We start from the raw sequence: 22,232 nt of genomic DNA, 5'->3' as shown, positions 1-22,232 counted from the left end.
AATCTAAAGAGTCAAAGGCTTTTGCAAAATCCACTTTGAAGACATAACATAGATTATATTTTGCAAACTAATCATTTTAAAGCTTCATTACTAGCTTTTGATCGACCAACATAGTTCCGTTAAACAACTATTGGGTAACATCAACAATGTACTCATTGAAATGCACAAAGCTGGTGCATTATTTTGTTTTTTTTTTTTTGTGAATAATAGGCTACAAACGTCTTTTTTTATGAATATAAACAGTACTAAAACCGAGATGTACAGTGTCTGTACAGAACAAGAATAATATAAGAAGGTAGTACATTATTAATTAGAGATGGAATATATATATATCGACAATAGGGAGAAGTGTAGTTAAAAAAATAACACAATGTAACGAATTGCAACATTTGTAATAACTTAATAATCTCTCAAAAATTTATCATGCGGTAAATTAAAATATGAGGCAATTAAAACTTGTCAAGTTTATCCGAAATAATATATTATGGATCATATCCCATAATAATAAATTTTTATTACTATGCAATTCTGGAGGTGTAAGAAATACAATTCCTCCCACAGGGATTCATGTTGGTACTGAGTATACAATGGATAAACAATACTATGTGATATTGGCTCATAATGAACAGCTGTGGGAGCAAAAAATTTTTGAGCCATTCCCTTGCAGTTTGTGGTTTACCACTCAACTACCATTTGTTTCTCACAAAAACAAAAATGTTCTGAGAATTACTTAGTTTTTTTATTAAGAAATATGTTCTGAACGTCGTTTACATAAATATAAGATCATCATCATTTATTTAATAACACATGGAAAAGGGGTTTCTAAGCTGATAATGCCAAACTTTGCCCTGTGCCATGAGAATCAATAACAAGGTCTTGAAGAATTCTAGAAATCGGAGGCACTGTAACCTCCAAAAGCCCCTCCAGCATCTGAACAACCAATCCCATTGTTGGCCTTTTGACTCTCCAAGTCTTGAATGCACCAGCAAGCAACTCTGCAAGCTCTATCTACTTCCTCCATGTTGGCCTCCCCATTCAGTCTTTTCATCTAACAAACAATGAACCATATCTTCTCTCACTTTCATTGCTGCCTCAACAGGGAAATAATAGTCTGCACTCTCTGCTAATTGCTTTGTATTTCTCTTCCCTGATATTATTTCCAAAAGCATCATACCAAAGCTATAAACATCAGCCTTTGGTGTGATTGCTAATCCTGTAATCCATTCAGGGGCCAGATACCCAATGGTTCCTCTCATGCTGGTTAACACATGACTGAACTCCCTCCCAAGCAGCTTTGCAAGACCAAAATCAGCCACCTTTGGGTTAAACTCAGCATCCAAAAGTATGTTCTCTGGTTTGATGTCACAATGGATGATACACTCTCTGCATTTTTTTCATGCAGATAAGCTAATCCTCTGGCAATTCCAAGTCCGATTCGATAACGAGTGGACCAGTCTAGAACGTTGTCATTGTTATGAAAGAGATGAGAATCTAGAGAACCATTAGGCATATACTCGAAAACGAGCAACCTTTTAGTATCTTCAGCACAGAAGCCACGTAAAGAAACAAGGTTAACATGCTGAATGGTTCCAAGAGTGCTCACCTCTGCTCTGAACTGCTTCTCGCCTTGACGGAGGCCTTCAAGTCTCTTAACAGCTACAGCAGTTGAATCTGGTAACGCTCCTTTAAACACAGTGCCAAAAGCCACCAGCTCCCCAGTTTGTCCGAAAAGTTCTTGGTCAAACGTTGTAACTCGCTGTACTTGAAGATAGTCAAACCTCCCATCACTACTTCGGAAGCACTGGCTATCAGTTTTCTTCTCCTCCTCGTCCAAACAACAAGCATAAAAACAAGTACCAAGCAAAACAAAAACGCAGCAACGCCACCAGCAACAATCCAGAGAACCTTTCCCTTCTTATGATGGCTTGGAAGCTCAGAAGCTGCCAGACGGATATAAAGTGTTCCTCCATCTGACCCAGTATACTGGTCTTGCAAATTAAGCAGGTCTCCATGCCACAGAGTGCAATTGCTACCATAAGAATAGGCAGTGCAAGAGCAGTTATTCAAACAGGTTAGCTCGCATGCATCAACACTCTCAGCTTGGAAAGGCTTACCGTTATCAGGCAACCTCACACTGGACATCTCCAAAAACTTATCCTGCTCACCAACGTACATCGAGTTGTTATTGGCATCACACTGCAAATTTGTGTTCCTAAAACAGCCTCCACTGTGATCATTCAAATCCCAGTCTTTTGGCGATTTCTCGCTGAAACCCTTGATGCAACTGCAGTAAGGCAATCTCTGCTCGTTGCAGCTACCAAAAGGACCACATAATGCAGTGACTTGACATTGAGCTTTTGGCGCAAACCAGAACTGCGTCCATTCTTGAGTGATATTCACCCAAGTTAACATCTTGAGCTGCCCGTTGGCATCCAATATAACTCTACTGATGATGTCGCTTGCTTGCACAAAGTAAGCCACGTATTTCTCCTTGTCGGTTTCAACGTAAGTGAGGTTGTAGTCATGGTTAGACGACATCCCATTCATCTCTGGTATTCCAGGGAACATGCGCCCATCCCAAACCCCGGTATTCCAGTACGTCTCTGACCTGTTCCATTGCATGACATATTGGTTAGCTCCCTGAGGATCCATCTCATAAGAGTAGCTTCCTGGTGCTGGGTCGTCAGTATTCTTCCATGCAATAAGCCTCTGTTTAACTCCAGTGAGTTTATTGAAAGAAATCTTTCCACCAGGAAGAAGAGTATCTGTTGGGTTCTCAAAGGTCTGCCAGAAGACTTCAGTGGAGTTGTGGCCATCCTTCAAGACTAGGTTTCCATCATCCTGGAGGACAGCAACGGTGCTGGAATTGGAGGTGCTGGTTGTGTTGGTGGACCATATGAGGGAATTAGCTTCATTAAGGAGAACCAAGTTGCCATCCTTAAATATCTGAAACACACATCTGTTTGGGTCTGAGACTGGGGTGGCTCTGTTGGCCACCCACACAGGAGTGACCACTGAGATCTTGTTGTACCAAATGCCGATGTAGAACTTGCTGGAGGAGTTCACTTTGGTGAAGAAACCCAGCACAAAGTTGCCACCTTTGGAGATTATCTTTTGATTTCCAGAGAGAGATTGGTTGGTGGTGATGGAGTCTGATGCAAAGGAGACGGAGATGGTGTGGGAGAGAAGGTAGAGTACTAAGAGGAGAGGAAGGAAGGCAGTTGGAGGAGTCATGGTCGGAAGTGAACAACAAGAGAAGAGTGGGGAATGGTGCAATGAAGTGAATGAACACACCTTAAAACGAATCTCATCGTTGTTGACCATCATAGTCTCGTGCTTAGATTTTTATTTTTTTGGTAGAATAAGTGAACTAGACGTCGAGAGAGGAAGTGGTGAAGTGAAACACACGTTAAAAAGATTCTCAATGTGCTTGGTCTATCATAATGTTGTTTTGTGTTTAGATTTTAATGTAGAATTATTGGGGTTACTGTTTCTAGTTTTTCTTTTTCTTCTTTTTTGAGTCTTTCCATCTTTAATCAATTCTCTTTATTTTCTTTTTATTTGATTTATCTTTGTTTTTGCTTTTTTTTTTTATAGTTGTAATTGTTTTCTCCTTCTATCTTAATTTGGTGATATTGACTATGAAAAAGTGGATAAACCATCGCTTTATCGAAAATAAGAAGAGCACACCAGGAAAACAACAGTAGCTAAGAGTTCTCACAAGAGTGTAGAGCTCAGAAAAGAAAATACAAGAGAGATAAAAAGTAAACAAGGTAAGGCAGCTGGGAAAGCGAAGAAATCCGACTGGAGTCACAGAACCATCCGAGTCATGCGAGTGAAGTAGATTACTCCCGATTCACTGAGGGACAGTTGTTGCCGATGTAGTCTTTCAACCGAGCACCGTGAAGTCGAGGGAGCGCTTTAATCTTCGTAGAAGCTTCGCTGAGATTTTGCTCGATTGGGAAGAGGAGTCAGAGAAATCCAAGCAACCAAAGATATTAGAAATTTTGAATAAATTATGAGTAAAAAGGTAAAAGCAGTTGCATTGGAAAATGTCTTATTTCTTTCAAGCCAAATATTCCAGATAATGGCTCTAGAAAGTAAATCCCACAGCAGTCTAATGTTTGAGTGTAATGAAGGTATCCAGTTGGTCCAGATGATTGAGACAGCAGAAGGTAAATCTGATAGCTCAAGGGCGTTAGAGAAGAAGGACCAAATACGGTTAGAATAAATACAGTCCAAAAATAAATGTTCCACTGTTTCTGAATCATTATGACAGAGAAAACAAGTGTCATTATGACTATTTTTAATAAAGTTATGATTTATCACTATTATAAAAAAATAAATAAAGAAAAAAATAAATAAATGGACCATGACAAGCATTACAAAAATTTATATACCACTAAAGTCATTTTCTATAAACCACTAATTATCCAGCTTGTGCAAGACAATCAAAAATACCATAATATTTAGCTTCATTAATTTTACAATATTTGCTATTATCTTAGTTTAGACAATTGTGTGTTTATTTGTTAAATTAATAATTTCATGTTCAATAAAGAAAAAAATATTTTTTTATAATAAAAATAAATAAAACATAATTTATTGAGTAAAATGACAAGTTTCATATGAACCAAAAACAATTATTATAAGTTTTTGGTAAATTTATCTATATAAAATGAATTAAATATAACAAAATAATTAATATTATAAAAATTATATATAAATATTTTACTTATTTTTGAAAAATAGATAGAAAATTATTAAAAAAAATAGAGATAACTTCAAGCCAACATATATGTCATTACTTTCATTTGTCGTATTTATTAAAACAAAAATATCGTTATTTAAAAATTTAAAAATGACTGTTGAATGGAATGCATTCAAAGGAAAATTGTAATTTTTTCACTTTTAAAAAAATAAAAATAAAAATAAAATTTAATAAAATTATGGCTTTTTTTTTATAAAATTATGGTTTATTCACATTTATTTTTATAAAAAAATAATAATAATAATAACCACTGGCTTAATGGCGTAGTGGTACCGGGTCCCCACGAGTTTTATGGAGGTCGCGTGTTCGAGTCTTGCTCCACGCGACTGATTTCAGGCTGCTGAGGCAGCGTGAAAGCGACGCCCTCGACGTCCCGTCCTCGACTTTTCCCAAGAAAGCTGACCCGACGCTTATCGCTCATGTCAAAATAAATAATAATAATAATAAAAAAAATAGATGATCCCAAAAAAAAAGTGGGTACTATAAATTAGTGGTTTATCCACTTTATTCCAAAATTGGGTACTTTGTGATGAACCAATTTTAGAAGAATATGACTCTTAACTCTGAAGACAACTGGACTTTCATTATCTAAACTTAGTATTCCATTAAGCCAAAAAGCGGGAACATACCATGGAGTGTAAGCAAAATATATTTAAATTCAATAAATAGACAATAGTATGTCAAATGAAAGTTGCTTATTGTACGCAACCTCAGTTGTTAGTTGACAACAATAAAGAAAGATGTAGTGGCACGTTCCATGGAATCATTTAGCTTATTTTATTGATAAAAAAAAGTCTAAAATAAGCATAAAGCGCACAACGCGCACTGGCAACAAGTACAGCCAGCGGTATGTTCATGTAAGACAAAACAACGCAACAATTTTTTTCTTAAAAAAATAAATTCTAAATCTAGGAACACAAATAAATAACTCAAATCTTGTTAAAATCCTTACACCTGAATAGCTCATGTGACTTAGAAGTTAGAACAAATTCTGATGCTGCATACGAGTAAACACTCTTTTTTTCTCGACTATCTGTACATGTGTCCCGAGATACCCCATGGTTTTTTTCACTTCTTGCATTTTTTTATCCTTATTTTTTTATTTCTTTTCAGATTTTTGCTTTCTCCTCACTACTCATGGTAGTGAGCTTCCTATTCTGCATCATTCATACTTTTTCAATAAATTATTTACACTTATTTCACTTAGAACAAATTGGATTATATTTTATAAAACTAATCAGATTAGAGCTTCGTTACTAGTTTTTTTATTATGTCTTTTAAAATGAATAAATTATTATTTTATTAATAAAAAAACAATACAAAAAGTCATAAACTTACAAACAACAGAAAAAATTAATAAATCCAGCACCAAAAACTAAAAGAACAAAAAAACACAAAAAAGTACATTTAGAATATTAAATTTTTCATTTGGTGGAGGGTCTCAATCTTCGATGGTATATGCATAATCTCAATATGAAAGTCTAAACTCTCTGTGGGTTTTGTGTGGTTATTTGGAATTTGTTGAGCATAATATCCACCAATGCACTGTGGCGTGTGGGGGTGTCTTTTTTTTTCCCAATTAAACAGAGACAGCGGCCGTAGCTTGGACCAGCCAGTTGGGAAGGTCCAACCCTTTGTGGAGGAGAGAAAGCCATTGGTTTTTGAGCCCATATCTTGCTAATTCATCAGCCATGGAGTTGTAGCTTCTGGATATATAATCCATCTCAGCATTTGGGCGGCTGCTGATCAACATTTTGATATCTTCAATCCTGGTTTTGTGTCTCCAAAAAATTCTCGAATCCTCCTTAATTACAAGGCCGAAACTAAATAGGCATGGAAGGCCTCAAAACATGTTCTCAATATCTAACAAGAAAGCCAAATTTAGAAATATAAGAACATAGTTCAACATTTATAGAATCAAACTAATATATTGTTTTGGATTCAAAAAGTCGAAGGAAAGTAAGTGGGAGGAAAGAGGAGGGAAAGGGAGAGAAAAGAAAGATTGGTTCAACCCTCGTTTTGGATAGATAAATTTTATGTAAGAGAAAGGAAAAGGAGAGGTCTCGATAAAACTTTGTTTTGGTCTGGAAAAAGGAAAAGGAAAAGTAAAAGGATATATAATAATACGATTTACTAATCTATACACTTTATTTTTTTAAATAAAAAAATTACATATTTCTATTTAAGCATATGCATTATGAATATTTCAAATAAATTCACATTTTAAGCATAGTTTTTTTAATAAATATTAAAATTATTATAATTATCATTGTTATTTTGATTTGATTTTTATACTTTAATTTTGCCTCTTCTCAAATATCACCATTTATTTTTATTTTTAATAAAGTGGATTAACCACATGCATTAAAAAAACAAAAACAAAAACAAAACAAAAACCCCCAAAAAAGTGGCGAGAGAGCAACCTGAAAAGTACAAGAGAGACAAAAAGAAACAAAAACAAACAAAAGACCAAAAAGCAAAAGCAACATCTGAAGAACAGTCACTCAGGCCCAAAAAGAGCAATCGGAGACCACATCGTCAAAACGAACTACTCTGTAGGAACAATGTCAATCCCTGTCCCACCAAGGAACTGCAGACTACGCTTGGCTGTAGACACCGACCCTTCCAATTTTGCTTTTTTGGCATCTGGCACTGCATTTATCCAAGACAAGAACATATAAATAACTTTCAACAAAGATGGGCATCGATAAGCATGAATAAACATTGTTAAAAATTCGAGCATTTCTCTCAAGCCAAACATGCCACAGTAAAGATCTAATAACAAGGTCCACGGCATCCTTGATAGGTTTTGGAATAAGAGCTCGCCCGACTCCCCACAATTCTTCAACAGAGCGAGGAGAGGGTGGAAAATGAAAGCGAGTTGCAAGGAAAGCCCACAATCTAACAACAAAAGGACACAAGAGGAACAAATGGTCCACAGTTTCAATATCCGCGATTGCATAACACACAAGTAGTGCATCGGAAGTTTATTGCGACTCTAGCAAAATGAGATTGCTTTCGTAGTAAGAATACTATTATCCCACACGAGCCGCTTAAACAAGATGATTTTCTTGAGCGAGGGGAGTTCCAAATTGAGTTGGTGATTCCACAGGTAACGCCACCATGAATGAGAAAACTGTAAAGAGATTTAACAGAAAAGATGTCGTTTGAAGTAAGGGCCCACTTCTTGGTGTCTACAGCTCCGCGAACCACAAGTCCAAGATTTGCGACTCGCTCCGCTAACTCAACATGGTCAGATTTGAACCAGGACTCCTGGGTGAGATGGATGAGTTCTTTCGATCGCATCGAATCGCCTATTCGAGGCAATGAAAAGATCCGCCACTGATTTTTGAGAGTACGATTATCCACCCACCTATCTAACAAAAAAATAAAGTTTTTTCACCATTGACCACTACCGAAGAAACATCAGCTTGAAAAGCCGGAAGATTGTGGAGCAACTCGTTCCAAATGAAGGATCTTCGGTTAGGAGGTTTGCTATGGAGGTTCCAACCTTGAGCGAGTTGGAGTAATTGAACATGACTATTTTATCTCCGCACTGAGAGGCCCCATAAGTCAATTTCCACCACCACTTTTGCTAACAATGCATTGTTAAAAACTGCAAGGTTCACAATCCCCCACCCTCCCTGTTCTCGAGGTCTACAGATTCTGTGCCACTTTACCAGCCTCATTTTTTGATGATCAATGGGTCGAGCTGCACTCACGTAAAATCCATGCGTATCCTATCAATGGCTTTTATCACCCAGTAGGGAAGTTTGAAGATAGACATCCGATGAGTTCGGGGTGGTAGAGAGGACTGAATTTACCAATGTTAGCCTGCCACTAAAAGAAAGAAGCTTTGCTTTCCAAGTTTGCAATTTCGATCTAATCTTCGAAATAAGTTCCTCCCACACTTATCGAGAAGGTCGACAACCAGAAATTAGAATCCCTAGGTAACTCATAGGAAGAGTGCCCCTAACACAGTTGAAAGTTCTAGCAAGATGTTCCTCCCGGAGCTTGTTTTTTTCCGAAGAGAAAAGCGGGTTTTATGATAATTAACTTTTTAATCCCGAAAATACCTTCGAACAAAATAAGGATTAATTTGATGATGCGAAGGTCCTCCTGCCCCCCAGCTGTAACCACAAGAAGATCATTTGCATACTGGAGATGGCACATTTTCCCATGAACTCCCAGAGGAACCCCGAAAAGGATTCCAGAGGTGAGAGCGTGGTTGAACATTAGGCTAAGCACATCCGAGACAAAGCGCAGAGTAGGGGGAAAGTGGGTCTCCTTGCTCGAAAACCCCACGAGATATCTAATGTAACCCACATTTCTCCATTAATGATAAAAATTTGCTTTTTGAGGAGATGAGGATAGCCTTAACTCGACCTACCCAACGCCCACTAAAACCGTAGGCCTGGAGAAGGTCGACTAGAAAATCTCAGTCCACCATATCGAAGGCTTTAGCGAAATCCACTTTAACAATGTGACCCGGAATTTTCCTTCACTGGAGGCTAAAAAAATCGGTTCCTCCACCGCAAAAAATGTTATCTAGGATACATTTGCCTTTGATAAAGGACGATTACGATTTATCAACCGGGGAGTCAATCACTTTACTCAACCTTGAAGCCAATAATTTAGGCAGAAATTTTTAAAAGCGAGTTAATGAGGCTTATGGGTCTAAAAATCATCGGGCCTTCGAGATTGGAACTTTTGGGAATGAGAGCAATGCTAGCCCAATTTATACGCTCTACATTGATAGACCCTTTGTGAAAATCGGAGCACAGGGTAAGAACATCGTTTTCAATAATATTCCAAAATTTTTGGAAAAAGGAAATGGGAAAGCCATCAGGACCCGGAGCTTTTTCAGCCCCAAGATCGAAAACAGCGCCTTTGATTTCTTCCCTCGAGAAAGGGGCATCCAAAATTGAGAGATTCGGGAGAAGTTTGTTACTCAACAACGAATCCCGGGAGAAACGGAATCTGGACTACCTTCTCGTTCCAAAAATATTTTGGAAATGGGAGGTGAACGCTTTCCTTAAATTTTCCTGCCCTTCCACAAAAACACCATTATCTAAAATCCTCGGAATGAAATTACGATTCCTTCGACCATTTGCAATCGCATGAAAAAATTTTGTGTTATTGTCGCCTTCTTTTACCCATAGAGCTCGAGATCTTTGCTTCCAATAAATTTTTTCTTGTTTGAGCAATATGGAAAAAGCGTCATGAGTATTAGATTCAGTCAACAATTCCGCAGGAGAAAGGGACCTAGACTCTTTAGCCTGGTCAAACAAATCAAGAGTGTGCAACAACTCTAATTTTTGAGACTTGAGAGCCCCAAACTTTAATCTAGACCACACTCTTAATTTTGGTTTGAGAAATTTTAGTTTTTTTGCTAGAATGAAGGCTCCACACCCCCTCAGGCAAGTTTCATTCCACCAAACAGAAATTAACTTTGTAATACCTACCTCAGAATACCCGAATTGTTCAAACCTAAAAGGTCGCCCCTTAGAAAGGAAGGAACCTGCTTCCAAAGCGTGAGGCACATGATCAGAGCCCAATCTTGGCAAACTAGTCTGATGCACTCTGGAAAAAACATCTAACCACTTTTGGTTAACCAAGAATCTATCTAAACGGACCCAGATAGGGTCGCTCTGACCATTGGTCCAAGTGAATTTTCGACCCACCAGAGGAGGTTCAACAAGAATCTGTCAACTGAGAAAATTGCATTGAAGTCACCATAGATAACCCAAGGCATATCAGTGTGACAATTCCTTAATTCCTCCCAGAAATAAGGTTTGAGGTGCCTTAGGTTTGGCCCATAAACCGCAGTGCACAACCAAGTAGAATGATCACAAAGGTTGGTAAATTCCACCGAAAGGCAAAAAGACCCTACGGAGACAACCCTCCCTTTCCTAAGACTACTGTTCCAACCTATGACCATTCCTCTCGAGGTACCATTGGCAGGTGAGAAGCAGAAATGATCTAGCTTAGATCCGCCAATTTTCCTCCAGGAAGGTTGGGAAATTTCAGATAACTTTGTCTCCTGAAAACAACAAACCTTAACTCGGTGCAAGTTAAGAAAATCCCTTATTAAGAATTTTTTGGAAGGCCTACCGAGCCCCCTCACATTCCAAGAAATGATATTTAAATTCATAAAAAAACAACTAACATGGCCGAAGCATCCACTTAGGGATGCGATAGTCGGAGCTCTGACAGGAGCCACAATGCTACAATCAGAGTTATGAATCATAGCAAGACATTCTTCTTTATGCCCATTTAAATCAACTAAAAACAATACCACAAGCGAGGCGAATTTATCTAATTGAACATCGACCAATCGAAATTGAAAGAGGTTGGGGGTTGGTACCTTCGGGGAGAGTGAGCTGGATCCTGCAAGGGAGATTAAAGTCTTCCCACCAGATAAAGATTCCCCAGGAAAGATGGTATCACCTGCAAGGGAGAGCTTGACAGTGAGGAAGAACGAGAGCATGAAGAGCCACAAGGCATCAACAGGGAAGAATGTGTTGCTTCTGGTAGCCATTTCTGTTCAGCATTTGTTCATTGCTTAGACTATAAATCCTAGAGAGACCGATGATGAAGTAAAGCAAAGACTTGACCTGACCAAGTCGGTCATGGGGCATTTAATTAATGCAGGTCTGATCAATGAAGTTTATGGTTCCGTGAGTTATTACAATTCATACGTTTGTGGCCAATGATTTTCTTTGACGGTTTTCTTGTTTTTTAGTCTTGTCTTTCTATTTCCAGTTTTTTTTAATTATCAAATATCCTAATTATCTTGGCGGTCAGTGATTGTGTGTAAAAAAATAATAATAATAATAATAATAAAAAATTGTCAAATAATCTAATTATCTTGGAGGCAGGCTTACTCTTCTTAACTCGGTTACATCCTCGTCATGGCCGACGTACTGGATGTCCATGTTTCGCCTCCCCATTTGGGTCATTAAAGATATCGATCGGATTCGTCGGGATTTCCTATGGTCGGGGCCTGACATTGATTCTCCTTGATGTCGCCTTGTTGCATGGAAGAATATTTGTCGTTCAAAGGAGCAAGGGGGTTGGGGTATCTTGGACCTCTCCGCCTTTAATTTGGCCCTATTGGGCAAATGGAGATGGAAATTACTGACCGACTCGAACTGGGGTTGTGCGAAGGTGCTTCAATTCAATTATAATAAGCCATCCTGGAACTTGTTCGTCCAATCTAGAGGCAGAATTTCTTTCTTTTGGTCGGGGGTTCTGAAATGTCTAACGGTATTCAGTGGGTGTGTCAGGGTTAAAGTTATTACGGGTAAGGAAACATTGTTTTGGAAAGACCGTTGGCTCAATGGTCATGCTCCCATGCTGCTTTGGCTGGATAAATTTTTGTCATCTCCGACGCAGAATGAGACTGTGTTTGAACTGCTTCATTTACTCGAACATCAACCGTTCTCTGATGATCCTGATTCTGCGCAGCTCCTTGCTATGCTGAACTCTGCTTCTGGGATTGATTTGGATGTGAGGTACTGGAGTCTGACTGCAAATGGCTCCTTTTCGGTTAAATCTTTCTACGATCGTCTTAATGATGGGGGGTCTCCGATGCCCGATAGCTAAATTCTTTTGGAAAGGCCCTTGCCCAAGGAAGGTCAATATTTTCAACTGGTTGGCTTGGAAGAATAAAATCCTTACCCTTGTTAATCTGGCTAAGCGTAGGTGTAACAGACTTCCGACTGACACTTGTGTTCTTTGTCATGCTGCCTCAGAAACTGTGGATCATCTGTTCCTCCAATGTCAATTCTCACTGGATGTTTGGTTGCAACTTAGTAGGATCATCCTGTTACCACCTCTTCCTAATTCTTTGGCACTTTTATGGGGGGTCTGGAGGACTGCCCTGCACCCTGATTACCGGGTGATTGGGGACGGGTGGTCAAAGCTTTATTGTGGTCTATTTGGCTCGCGAGAAACGATGTTATTTTTTCTGATAAATATGTGAATCCGTTGGCTATTTTAATGATGACTGAACACTCCATTTTATCTTGGTTCTCTGCAGCTCCAGAGGGAGTTGAGATCGTACGTCTGGATGACTCTATCTCCTCCATTCGCCGTAGCTTAGAGTTCACTGGACCTCAGTTTGAGGGGGCGGAGGCTACTCCTACGACTGAGGAGAATCAAGATGGTGGAGAGAGGTAATTAGGTGCCTTTTTCGTTTCGTGGGTGCGAGAAAACCCGTTGTTCCTCCTTTTTGATGTTCTGCTTTGTTGTTATTTTGGTAATGTTGTTCCACTACCTGTGGACTGCTGTTGTACTTTGTTTCTCTTTTTTTATTTATGCATGTGGTATATCCACTTTTTCATTATCTTGACGGTCAGTAACTTCAATAGATTTTTTTTTTAATTGTTAAATTATATAATTATCTAGGCGGTCAGTGACTTCAATCGTTAATTATGTATGTCCTTAGTTCTTTCTAACTCTCTGTATTAGTATTTGTTATCTTTCTAATATATTTAAAATGACTGATTATTTGTTCGAATAAATAAATAAATAAATGAGAGCGACATTACTTATGCCAATTCCTTCAGGCAGCAAAGAAGCAAAAAACTCGATCAAAGGATTGCTTAGAAGCTACAACAACAAATTTTTTTTTTTCTCTTAAAAAACCTGGAAACACCAAACATTTACCAAAGTACATCATAGTAGAGGATCCTTGAAAAACTGAAGCTAGTATTGCTCATTGAACAAAATTTATGAAACTTGTAACATTTATTCAGACACTACACATTGCATACATCCGTAAGTTTGAGCTCTGGAATAGCGTTTTGGATTGGCGTTTAAGAACATTGAAAACTTCTTCGGGAGCACTTCTCTTTTTGAAACTATTCTTCTAGAAGCTAATGAAGAGAGTATGGAATTGGAGGCACAGTCACCTCCAGAATGCCCTCCAGCATTTGAATTACCTGGTTCATTGACGGTCTCTGAGCATCCATGTCTTGAATGCACCAACAAGCTACCCTACAAGCCCTTGTAAGCTCTTGCTCAAAGCTATAAACATCAGCTTTTGGTGTTATTGGAAGGCCTGATATCCATTCTGAAGCAATATAACCTACTGTTCCTCTAATTGTTGGCAAAATTCGGCTGATATCTCGCCCCATGAGCTTTGCCAAAACAAACTCTGCCACCTTAGGACAGAAGTTTTCATCCAGAAGTATGTTCTCTGGTTTGATGTCACAGTGAATTATGCAATCTCTACATTTTTTTCATGCAGATAGGCCAAGCCCCTTGCAGTGCCAAAAAGCAATCTGGTATTCCATCCTCCAGTTCAAAAACCATTGTTCTGTTCTGAAAGAGCAGAGAATCTAAAGAACCATTTCCCATGAACTCATAAACCAATAATCTCTTGACAGTTTTCGCAGCAGAAGCCACAAAGATGAATCAAATTCACATGCTGGATTATTCCAATTGTGCCAACTTCTGCTCAGAATTGTTTCTCTCCTTTCTGAAAGCCCTAGAGTTTTTTCACAGCAACTAAAGTCAAGTCAGGCAATGATCCCTTGAAGAAAGAACTAAAACCACCACTCCCTATTCTTTCTGAGAAGTTCTTGGTTAACTTCTTTAGTTCTCTGTATTTGAATGACACCAACCCATGAGAGAATCCATGATCCCCTCTTTCACAGAATCTCTTGGTCAAGACAAAAGCAAAGACTAAGAAGATGATGAATCCTCCAACTATACCAATCATAACACTGGTGGTCATTTTTTTACTGCTGTGCTGAGCCAGAAACTCAGGAGCAGCAAGCCTAAGATAAATAAAAACCTCTTAACTCTTACTAGATGATGCTTGCCGAATATTATTGAGATCTCCAACCCAAATAGAACACAAACCGCCACCGTAAGTGTAAGCAGTACAAGAACAATTGGTCAAGCAAGCTGATTTTGCAGCCTTCAGCACTCTCAGTTACTACTGCTTTTTGAATGTCTTGGCAGCCAAGTACTAGCAAATTTAATAAACCTGTCCATCTCTCTTGGCTGCCACACTGAAGAGCAGTTTTTCCTCACACATCCTCCATTTAAGTAGTTTAAGTCCCAGTCATTCTGAGGAGAAGGTTTGAAACCTTGCAGGCATCCACACAACTGAGCTCGATCATCATCACAAACACTGAAAACTCCACAGATAGAGTGAACATCACATGGCATTCTTGGTTGAGACCAAACCCATGACCATACTGCACTATTGTTCAGCCATGCCCACTGCAACATCTTCCCTGATACATCAGCAACTGATCTTGTGAGGAAACTTGTGTCAGAGAGTGTAAATGATGTATCTCACTCTCCACAAAGGCATATTGATAGAGATCGCTTGCAGTCATTCCAGGTAATAAGCTGAAGAACTGACCATTCCATTTGCCTACAGGTCCAGTAAATCTCTGAGCCATTCCAGGACTGAACCATTTGATTCTTTCCTCTAATGTCCACACCAAAAGAATGAGGCCAAGGTGAAGGATCATATGGACTTCTCCATTAAGCGAGTGTCATGTATTCCTTTGTGATCCTGTTCTAGCCAAGCCACTGTCCTGAAGCCATGTATCTGTTGGATGATCAAAAACTCTGCCAATATACAATCGATGAGTTCAACAAATCCCTTTAGAATAAAATTTCCAGAGTCAAGCAGCACAGCAATGGTTGATTTTGAAGCAATGGAAGTAGCATTAGTAGACCAAACTGAAATTTGAATTTGTTAAAAAGGTCCGAGTTTCCATCTTCCTATATTTTCAGCTCAGCCAACAAGGAATCAGACACAGGTTTATCTCTGTTAGCTACCCAAACTGCTGTTTTTTCAGGTCTCTTTTTGTACCCATTGCCTATGTAGGAATTCTGAGACTTACCTGGCTTGAAGAAACCAAGTTCAAAAATGGCACCTTGGGAGACAATGGTTTGGTTTCCTGAGAGAGACTGTCCAAGAGACAGAGTATCAGATGCAATAGAGGGGTGACCATTAAGAATGAAGGAGAAACAGCAGTAGAGGCAGGAGAGAAGCAACAATCTGAGGGCAGACCAATCCATGGTGATCCTGGTACCAAAATCTCTTTCATAGACATGAAGGAGCATCAATCAGTATAAATTTCTGGGAAGCCGAAGAACAGTTGAAAGACAAATTTTCCAGAATTTAAGAAATACCTGTAGATATCAATACTATATTCCTTCCTGTTTGTTTAGTATTAGATGAGCTGACATTCAACTTCAGTGATCACCTGGTAGTAGGTACACATTTGCCACATCAAAGTCGAACACCTAGAGAAGGATAATAGCTCTAATGATATTATAGAAGAAAACCCAATGAATTGACTTTTTCTTCTTTTTTTTTTAACTTGAAAAATTCATGGAATCAATTTAAGCGATGAAAAGAAATAAGCTAACGGAAAACCTCCTTACTGCGTGATTGTGTGTAAAAGAACATGTTGAACAAATAAGAGATCATAGTTTGAAGACTAAGGTACCTATGATTGTTCACTATATACAAGGCGAGAAACTGTAGTTATGAAATTGAAAGTCAAAGTCACATATTGTGGCATCTGTAACCACTTCACTATATATATTTAAGAGTAAAGAAGGATGAACAAAAGGGCCAAAGTTCAAAAAATTGGTTGTCCAAAAGCATGACTAATTTTGAATGCAACACTTCTAACTTGTAAGGTGCCTGTGATAATTACATCACAAGTTAGACAATTTCATCATTCAACTCAGATTCTTTTACTGTCAACATTTTCCACAATGTCTATGCCTCATGCTACCCTTTCTCAGTGCAACCTTCGTTTCTATTAGTTTTGGAGGCAGAAGGTTGAAGATGTCTTCCACATTTCACATTTGATCTGTTCAAATTCTGATGCAAAACAGCTCTCCTGTTAAGTTTATTGCGGAAAGAAGCATCCAGATGATTCCCTCTGACTTTTGTGCTGATCTCACTTCCAGAGACTGTACATAATTCACAGTTGAGATTATCAAAGTGGTGACAAGGATGGATATCGAAAGAGGACGCAGACACAATACCAAACACGTTTTTGGGCAGCACAGTCCTCATAAGCTCCTGTATCTCACTGAAGCATGCATGGTCAGAATATGGAAATGAATATGAATACTCTTGGAACTTCCAAGGAGGTTTTTTATCTGATCTCCAGCCAATTTTTATATTTCCATTTGTAGATCTTTTTCCTATTGTTCTTACTTTTCTCACCGCTATGACCTTCTGATTCTGACAGACCAACATATCCAATATCCTTCTCAAAAGCTAGAGAACCCCATGTAAGACCAGAAGGCATGATACCTATGGTGGGGCATATAGTGTTCAGTCCCTCAAGTGTATCTAATGTAAAACTATACCTAGGAACAGCTCGGACCCTGGTTAGACTGGTATCTGTTGTAAAAATATCATCCAACCCAAGAATGTGCATGGTCTTCAAGCGCTCTGGCCATACCCATATCTTGCAGGAAGATCAAAAAATTAATGACCATGTGTATTATTAACCTCAAGCAATAAACAACCTGATGCAGGTGTAAATAAAAAAAGAGAAAAAAAAAAAAAAAAGACCATCAATCAATTACATTTACATCCACTTGTTCTCAGCAGATAGAGGGAAAGATAGCAAATTTGGCACAGCAATCAATGTTATCAAGGAACATGCACAATTAGTTCTCATGGAGAAATTTGAGGGGTAACAAAGAACTTGAATTTTTTGGAACTAGACTAAGTAGGGAATCTGCATTTAAAAGAGTAGAATAAGGTAGATTACCTTTACGCCCAAAGCTTGTGAAATATAAACCAATAAGTTTTCTTTCCCCAGGTTGTCAACAGCAATTATGATTTCATCATTGGGATGCTGCTTTATAAAATCAACTACCTATAATTCAAACATGCAATTATCCCTCAGAGAAATACTTCTACAACAAATCATTACAACAAGGCCAAAAAAATATAAAAAAATAATAACTCAAACAAGCAATTATTCTTAGAGAAATACTTTCTCAACAAATCATTACAACAAGCCCAGGAAACATAAGAACAAAAGGGAGAAACTTCCTGAGTATACAATACAAATCATACCAGGAGGTTAAACTTCTGGAAAGTAGAAAAAAACACAAAAAAACTGACACACTGACAAGACAAAATGTACATAATGCAGAACAAAGTATATATCGAAAGCAACAAGCATCTCCACATGTTAACCATGACAATAAGAAAAAAAGCATTTGATTACCTGTTGGGCGGCAACTTCTGAGTAGGAAATGAAAAGAATGGATGACAGTAAGTGTTGTCCAAGTAAAGCAAATCTACTCTTTCACCTCCCAGAGCATCAAGAAGGTTTCTCCTAGCCAGTTGTGCCCTTTCAGAGTCCAATTCCCATCGAAAATCCCTCAGTATGTAACACAGTTCCAAATTCACCACGGAACAAGTACATCACTGCACCTGACCAAGATCCAAAATTTCCAGTTCAATAGTATATCTAGCCAATCAAATTGAACATATAGATTTGGAGAAGAAAACAGCGCAACATTCAATTAAAATTTGAAGAAAACAAGTAATGAATACAATGTTTTCTCATAATTCCTTTTTGCAGGAGCAAAAAGTGTTCTAGTACCAACAATAGTAGTACTTAATTTAACTTGACAAGAAATGATTTTGACTTCAAAGTGAGAGCCAATGTTGGAAGCCTTGAAGAATTACTAGTGTCAAATAAAGAATAAGTTTGTTGTATGCACGACTTCCAGTAAAAATTTGCGTAAACGTCTAAAAAGTAAATGCGCAAATATTAGCTGATTATCAACAAAAAAAAAAAAAAATTGTGCAACTATAAAATCAATTAGATGAAAAGAGATTTTTCAAGTAAGAAACTCTGAATAACAGAAACATCCAACAGACTCCATCTTCATCAACTGACACGCATACATAAATCGCCCAAAAAACCTTAATTTCTCACTAACAAATTCCAAGAAGCGACTGACAAAGAGAAAGAGAAACAAAAGATTAAGATCAAAGGGAACAAACCGGGGCAGTGATTAGCGTCGATTGGGGTGACAAGAATATGGACCCTCGGATCCAGAGCATTTAGAGATCAAAGTGATGGAGTGGGTGAGACCAATCTCCAGAACCCGAATCAAGGAGGAATCAAGCCCGGGGAAGCGAGAGGGGAGGAGGCGGGCGGTGATGGGAGAGCAGAAGAGGGGCCCGAGGGTCCATAGCGGAGAGAGGCCTCTGGTATGGTCAGCATGGAGGTGAGTGAGAAAGTAAGCCTGGCTCCCTTTCACCCATCGATCTATGGAGACCAAGCCCTTCTCCATTGACGGAGCTCCGAGGTCGTGCCCTAGTTTTTCCTCTTTTCACAAAGCTCTTTTTAGTTTTTTTACTCTCTAGGATGGCTTTATGGCGGGAAAAATTGTAATTCGTTTTTCTCAAACAACCCTCTTATTTTTGCATATTTATATAAAAATAAATACTATATATATTTGAATATTGTCATCTTTTTATTATAAATATAAACTAAAAAAATTTTTAAAACACTATGTTAAACTTTCGATCTTGATGTTTATTTTTCGCAAAGATGATAAGCTTACGTTGGCTTAACAATCTCGTATGGATGTATTAACTTGCCTAGGCATCAAAACTAGGAAACTCTAATCCATAAATTCACTCAAAGATTCCTAGCGTGAAAAACCTCACTCCTATCCTTTAGAGGAAGACTCACTTTGAGTTAACTCAGTTCTCACCTCTATTCACATATATTGGATGCCAATCTATAAGTCCCCTACTTGGATTAGTAAAGCAATAGATATGATTTGTCGTGACTTCATATGGCACCAGTGGGACTGAATCAAGACTTATTGGTAGAAGAGGCTGAGAGCAAAATGTCAAAGAAATTTTATTCAACATAACAAATGTTTTCAATACAAAATAGTGTGACAATGTAATCTTTGATTAAAAATAATCTATTTTTATTATGCATTTTGCTATGTAGATAGATGTATCATTTTTTTACGCATTTTGTCATATATACTTAACACTAAACCTTATTTAATTATACATTGGATCCAAACATGGGCTGATCAATAACCCTATCTTACAAAACCCCCAAAAACCTCCTCCCAAGCAAGACCTTAAGGGAAATAGACTACACTATAAATAACACTCTTATTCATCTAAGCAGCGATTCTAAGGATCACAAATGTTGGAGTCTTACCTCGAGCAGACTATGTTCTGTCAAATCCTTTTATAACTTCTTGAGCGATGGAGGTACTCAATACCCATCTAGTCAGGCAATCTATATAGGAATCTATCCAAGGAAGGTTAAATCTTTCACCTGGTTAGCTTGACACAATAAGATTCTCACTTTGGAGAATCTTATGCAACAAAAATGTAGCATACTTCCAATTACCACTTGTTGTGTTGTGTTGTGCAACTATTGAATCAATGGACCACTTATTTCTTCGCTGCCAATTTACAATGCTCATTTGGAAACACTTTTTATAGTGTCGTAATCAGATTCCACTTCCACTGTCCATCGCTAATATGTGGGGACCGTGGAGAGTGTGGCCTAGGAAACTCATTAGGGAAACTTGGGATGTTCTTTCTAAAGCTAACCTTTGGCAAATTTGGCTCAAAAGAAATAGGCGCATATCTGATTCATCTTTTATTTCTCATATTTTTCTGATTACTAAAATTACTAACACTATTTGTTTGGGGTTTTCTTCATCCTCGGAGTTAAAAGGCTAAAGATGGAAGAATTGACTAGTATTATTAAGAAAAGCCTGGATTTTGCAATATCTAGGAGCGTGACTTTAATTAGTAGTCCTGAGGGTTACCTGATTGAGCTTGCTAGCTTGTCAGCAAGTGCCATTTGTCATGTTTTATTTCTTGAGCTCTTTTAGAGATACTCACGTCATAGCAAGAGCTTTAGATTTGTTTGTTTAGTTTGTTTCTAGCTCCACCACTAGTGAACTTTTATTCACTGTCTTGTTCTTCTGTTGGTCTTGTATTTCTGTCTTGTGTACTTCTTTTAACGTTCCTTTTTTTTAAAAAAAAAGTGGACGAACTACACCATGATAGCATTAAAAATAAAAAGATACATGAGCCCCAATACAACAAAAACGCCTGACTCACCAAGAGTACACCAGCAGGAAATAGAAAAAACAACACCGACAGGGGAAATTCCCACCAAACAAAAATGGAAAATACAAGATAAAAGAGGAGAAAGAGCAAATAAATAGAGCTCAACCGCCTAATTAACCACAAACAAAAAACACATGAAACTTGGAAAGAACCCCCAGCCAAAGGGGGTGCGATGGATCAAGGTGAAATGCTGCTAAAGGTGTGGATCCTCGTCACTCTTGGAAGCGTCAACATCACTGGTTTTCGTGCAAAGACTACGCGAAAGAGAGGGTGCGCCTAATCAAAGGAATGGAGGGCACCAAAAAGATTTGTACCGAGTCAAAAGCTGCAAAAACTAAACCAGAAGTAACCGATCAATTTTACAAATTATCGTAGGGCCAATTCTTTTAGCGTGTACTATATGTCTTTCTTTTAATACTATTGGGGTTTGTGTATATATATATATATATTAAAAAAAAAAGAATGCATGTTAATAGTTCCAAGGCAAATGCTGTCAAGAGAAGCCTGGAGTTTTCTGACCCAGGTGGGGTGAGCCGTGCCACCTAGGAAGATCGAGCTTAGTACGGGCTAGATTCGCGAAGTCCCTGATGCCTCCTAGGGAGCTCTCTATTTTCCCTTAGGTGTTTTTGTTTTCTTTTGTATCTGGTTGCTCCACTTCTAGTGGACTATGTTGTTCGCTTGTTTCTGTTTTGGTTATGTGGTCATTTCAGACTTTAGTTACATGTGTCGCTGTTGGCGCTGTTTGTTGTCATCTTGGCATGTAACTGATAAACTTTATAATAAACGTGGTTTATCCACTTTGTCAAAATAAATAAATAAATAAATAGTTCGAGGGTAAATTGGTCATTGCCTCGGTCAACCATCATCTAGAACAAAAGACTGATGACCGCTGAGAATCTTTGTTCAGTAGGGGGATATAGGGGGGATATATTTCTCTCCACGCCATGTGAATAGGGGATTGCAGTGCGGCATTTATCTTTGCATTACCTTTTCCAATCGCTTCCCCTTAGAAAATGGATGACGGCCATGTTACCAGATGTTGCTTCTTGCTGATTAACGCCTTCATCTACTTAACCCTCAATAGCAGTATCCATTCCTCATTGGCAGTGGATACAATCTCTCCAGGTCAGTCTCTCTCTGGGAACCAGACATTGGTTTCCAAAGGTGGCAGCTTTGAGCTTGGCTTCTTCTTCCTAGGTAACTCACACAAATACTGTGAGGTGTCCAGCCCTGTTTGAAGCTCTAAGATGGATGTATAACTCAATATTGAGTTTGTGCAGGAATTACTGTAGCAACGGGGGAATGCAGAGAATG

General features: G+C 38.3%; 1 protein-coding gene and 1 pseudogene across 1 annotated transcript; both read right to left on the bottom strand.

Annotated features, from left to right (window-relative positions):
- Positions 1 to 822: 822 nt before the first annotated feature.
- On the bottom strand, positions 823 to 16,913 carry LOC120277143 (annotated as a pseudogene).
- On the bottom strand, positions 16,548 to 19,110 carry LOC120277142 (5' exonuclease Apollo-like). The gene is given in 8 exon segments (XM_039283896.1): positions 16,548 to 16,854; positions 16,937 to 17,238; positions 17,548 to 17,655; positions 18,013 to 18,029; positions 18,032 to 18,170; positions 18,172 to 18,221; positions 18,801 to 18,843; positions 18,845 to 19,110. Coding segments are annotated over 8 exon segments (1,215 nt in total). The 5' UTR covers positions 19,094 to 19,110.
- Positions 19,111 to 22,232: the final 3,122 nt, after the last annotated feature.

This window comes from Dioscorea cayenensis, chromosome 15 (genome assembly GCF_009730915.1).
Source record: "Dioscorea cayenensis subsp. rotundata cultivar TDr96_F1 chromosome 15, TDr96_F1_v2_PseudoChromosome.rev07_lg8_w22 25.fasta, whole genome shotgun sequence".
NCBI lineage: Eukaryota > Viridiplantae > Streptophyta > Magnoliopsida > Dioscoreales > Dioscoreaceae > Dioscorea > Dioscorea cayenensis.
Note: the sequence above shows the minus strand (reverse complement) of the source record. Positions and strands in the feature narration are given on the sequence as shown.